Consider the following 2,205-nt stretch of genomic DNA (forward strand, 5'->3'; position numbering starts at 1 on the left):
GATAGATAGATAGATAGATAGATAGATAGATAGATAGATAGATAGATGGTGGATGGATGGATACTAGATAGGACAATTGAGAGCAGCTAGCTAATGCAGTGAATAGAGCACTGGGAGTTCAAATCCAACCCCAGACACTTATTAGCTGTATGACCCTGGGCAAATCACTTAATCCTGTTTACCTCAGTTTCCTTATCTGTAAAATGAGCTGGAGAAGGCAATGGCAAACCACTCCAGTATCTTTGCCAAGAAAACCCCAAGTGGGGACATGAAGAGTCTGAAAAGACTGAACAACACCAAGAAGACATGACAATTCCCAGTGTCTATGACCTTTAAAATAAAATGCCCACCTTACAGAGGGACAACAAGACTTGCAATATTGAATCACTGAGAGAGAGCTGGAAGGGATCTCAGAGACCATCTGGGTCAACCCCTTCATTTTAGAGTTGAGGAAATTTGGGCTCAGAGTTTTAGTGACTTGTCCAAGGTCTTATAGTTAATAAGCAGTAGAAGTGGGAGTACATAGGATCATAGATCACGAGCTATAAAGGACCTCAAAAACCATCTGGTCCGACTCCTCTTATCTTACAGAGGAGACTAATGATTTGCCCATGGTCATACAAGTTGTAAGCATCAGAGGTGGGAGTTGAACCGAAGTCTTCTAGGCGATATTCATATTGCTTGAAAAAGAATCTTTTAGGTAGTAAAACCTCACAAAACATACAGGGGTCACTAAAAGTTCTCATACTATTCTTGGGATCCAGAAACTTGAATTAGATTGTCAAAATTTTCTTTTCCCTCTATTTTCCTACAGAGACCACATGACCCCCAGACCGTGGAATTGGTCCTGCAACTTCTAGATCGAGATTGTAACGGGCGTGTTGATTTCAAAGAGTTTCTCTTGCTAGTGTTCAAAATAGCTCAAGCTTGCTATTACGCGCTTAGCCAGGCCACGGGGAACGAAGAGAAGAGACGAGTTAAACTAGAGGAAAGGAGGGAAAGGTCAGAAGAGGAAGACCAGAGGAGGCGCGGCGCCCGGGAGAGGCAGCTCCAAGAGAAAGAAGAGCTGCAGCGAGCGCAACAGGAACGCGAGCCGCAGCGTAGCGAAGAGCGCCAGGAGCTGGAGAGGCCAGGGGCCTCTAAGGAAGAGCAGCTGCAGCGACAAGAGCAAGAAAGACATCTCCAGGAGCGCGAGAGGCAGCGCCTGGAGGAAGAGCAGCTGCAAAGACCCGGGAGGGAAAGACAGAGAGAGAGGCAGGTCCGGGAAGAAGAGCAGAAACAGAGACAAGAGCTAGAACGAGAGCGTCGCCGCAGCCAACAGAGACAGGAGCGCGCAGAAGAAGGGTACAGAAGACAGGAGCAGGAGGAGAGGCAGCAAAGGGAGCGGCAGAGAGAGCGCCGGGAAGAAAGGCAGCAGGAGCGTGCAGTGCAGAGCTTGGAGGAAGAGCAGCTGCTAAGACGTCAAGAAGAAAGACAGGCCCGAGAGCAGGGCGAGAGCCGCGGCCTCCGACTGCAGTGGCAACTGGAAAGAGAAGTTCGAGGTCAGCAGAACAAACTCTACTCTAAGCCCCGCAGGCAGGAGGATGGCCAATTCCTGGAGGAAGAGCAGAGACGCCGACAGCAGAGAGAAGAGACACAGCGGCGTCAGGAGCGAGAGAGGCAGCTGCTCGAGGAAGAGGCGCTGCAGCGTCAGGACAGGTTCGGTCAGCTGCGGGATGAGGACGTCGACGATCGCTTCCAGGAGGAGCGGGAAAGACAGCGACGCGAAGAGGAGCAGGCTCGTCGGCGACAGACACGAGACCGGCAGCGGCAAGAGGAGGAGCGGCGCCGCGACCTCAAAGTCCAGTGGCTGCCGGAGGAAGAAGCCGAGAGACGCCAAAACCGACTCTATGCCAAGGCCTCTGAGCAGGAACGTCGGGAGCAAAGAGAGAGGCAGCTGAGAGCGGAAGAACAGCTCCAGGAGGAGGAGGAGCAGCTCCAGCGCCTGGAACAGGAGGTAGAGAAGAGGCGTGCGGAGTTAGAGAAGAGGAGGCGCCGGGAGCAGCGGGACAGTCAGTACCAGGGGAAAGAGCAGCTCCAGGAGGAGGAGGAGCAGCTCCAGCGCCTGGAACGGGAGGAGAAGAGGAGGCGCCGGGAGCAGCGGGATGGACAATACCAGGAAGAACAGCTCCAGGAGGAGGAAGGGCAGCTCCAGCGCCTGGAACG

General features: G+C 52.9%; 1 protein-coding gene across 1 annotated transcript in view; it reads left to right on the top strand.

Annotated features, from left to right (window-relative positions):
• The window catches only part of LOC114043208 (trichohyalin-like), an 8,799-nt gene that overhangs the window by 3,500 nt on the left and 3,094 nt on the right, over nucleotides 1-2,205 (top strand). Inside the window, 1 exon segment of the mRNA XM_027862239.1 lies at nucleotides 815-2,205. This exon segment is cut by the window's right edge and continues 4 nt beyond it. Within this exon segment, the coding sequence (XP_027718040.1) occupies nucleotides 815-2,205 (1,391 nt within the window).

This window comes from Vombatus ursinus, unplaced genomic scaffold (assembly GCF_900497805.2).
Source record: "Vombatus ursinus unplaced genomic scaffold, bare-nosed wombat genome assembly UNPS02014768.1, whole genome shotgun sequence".
Taxonomy (NCBI): Eukaryota; Metazoa; Chordata; class Mammalia; order Diprotodontia; family Vombatidae; genus Vombatus; species Vombatus ursinus.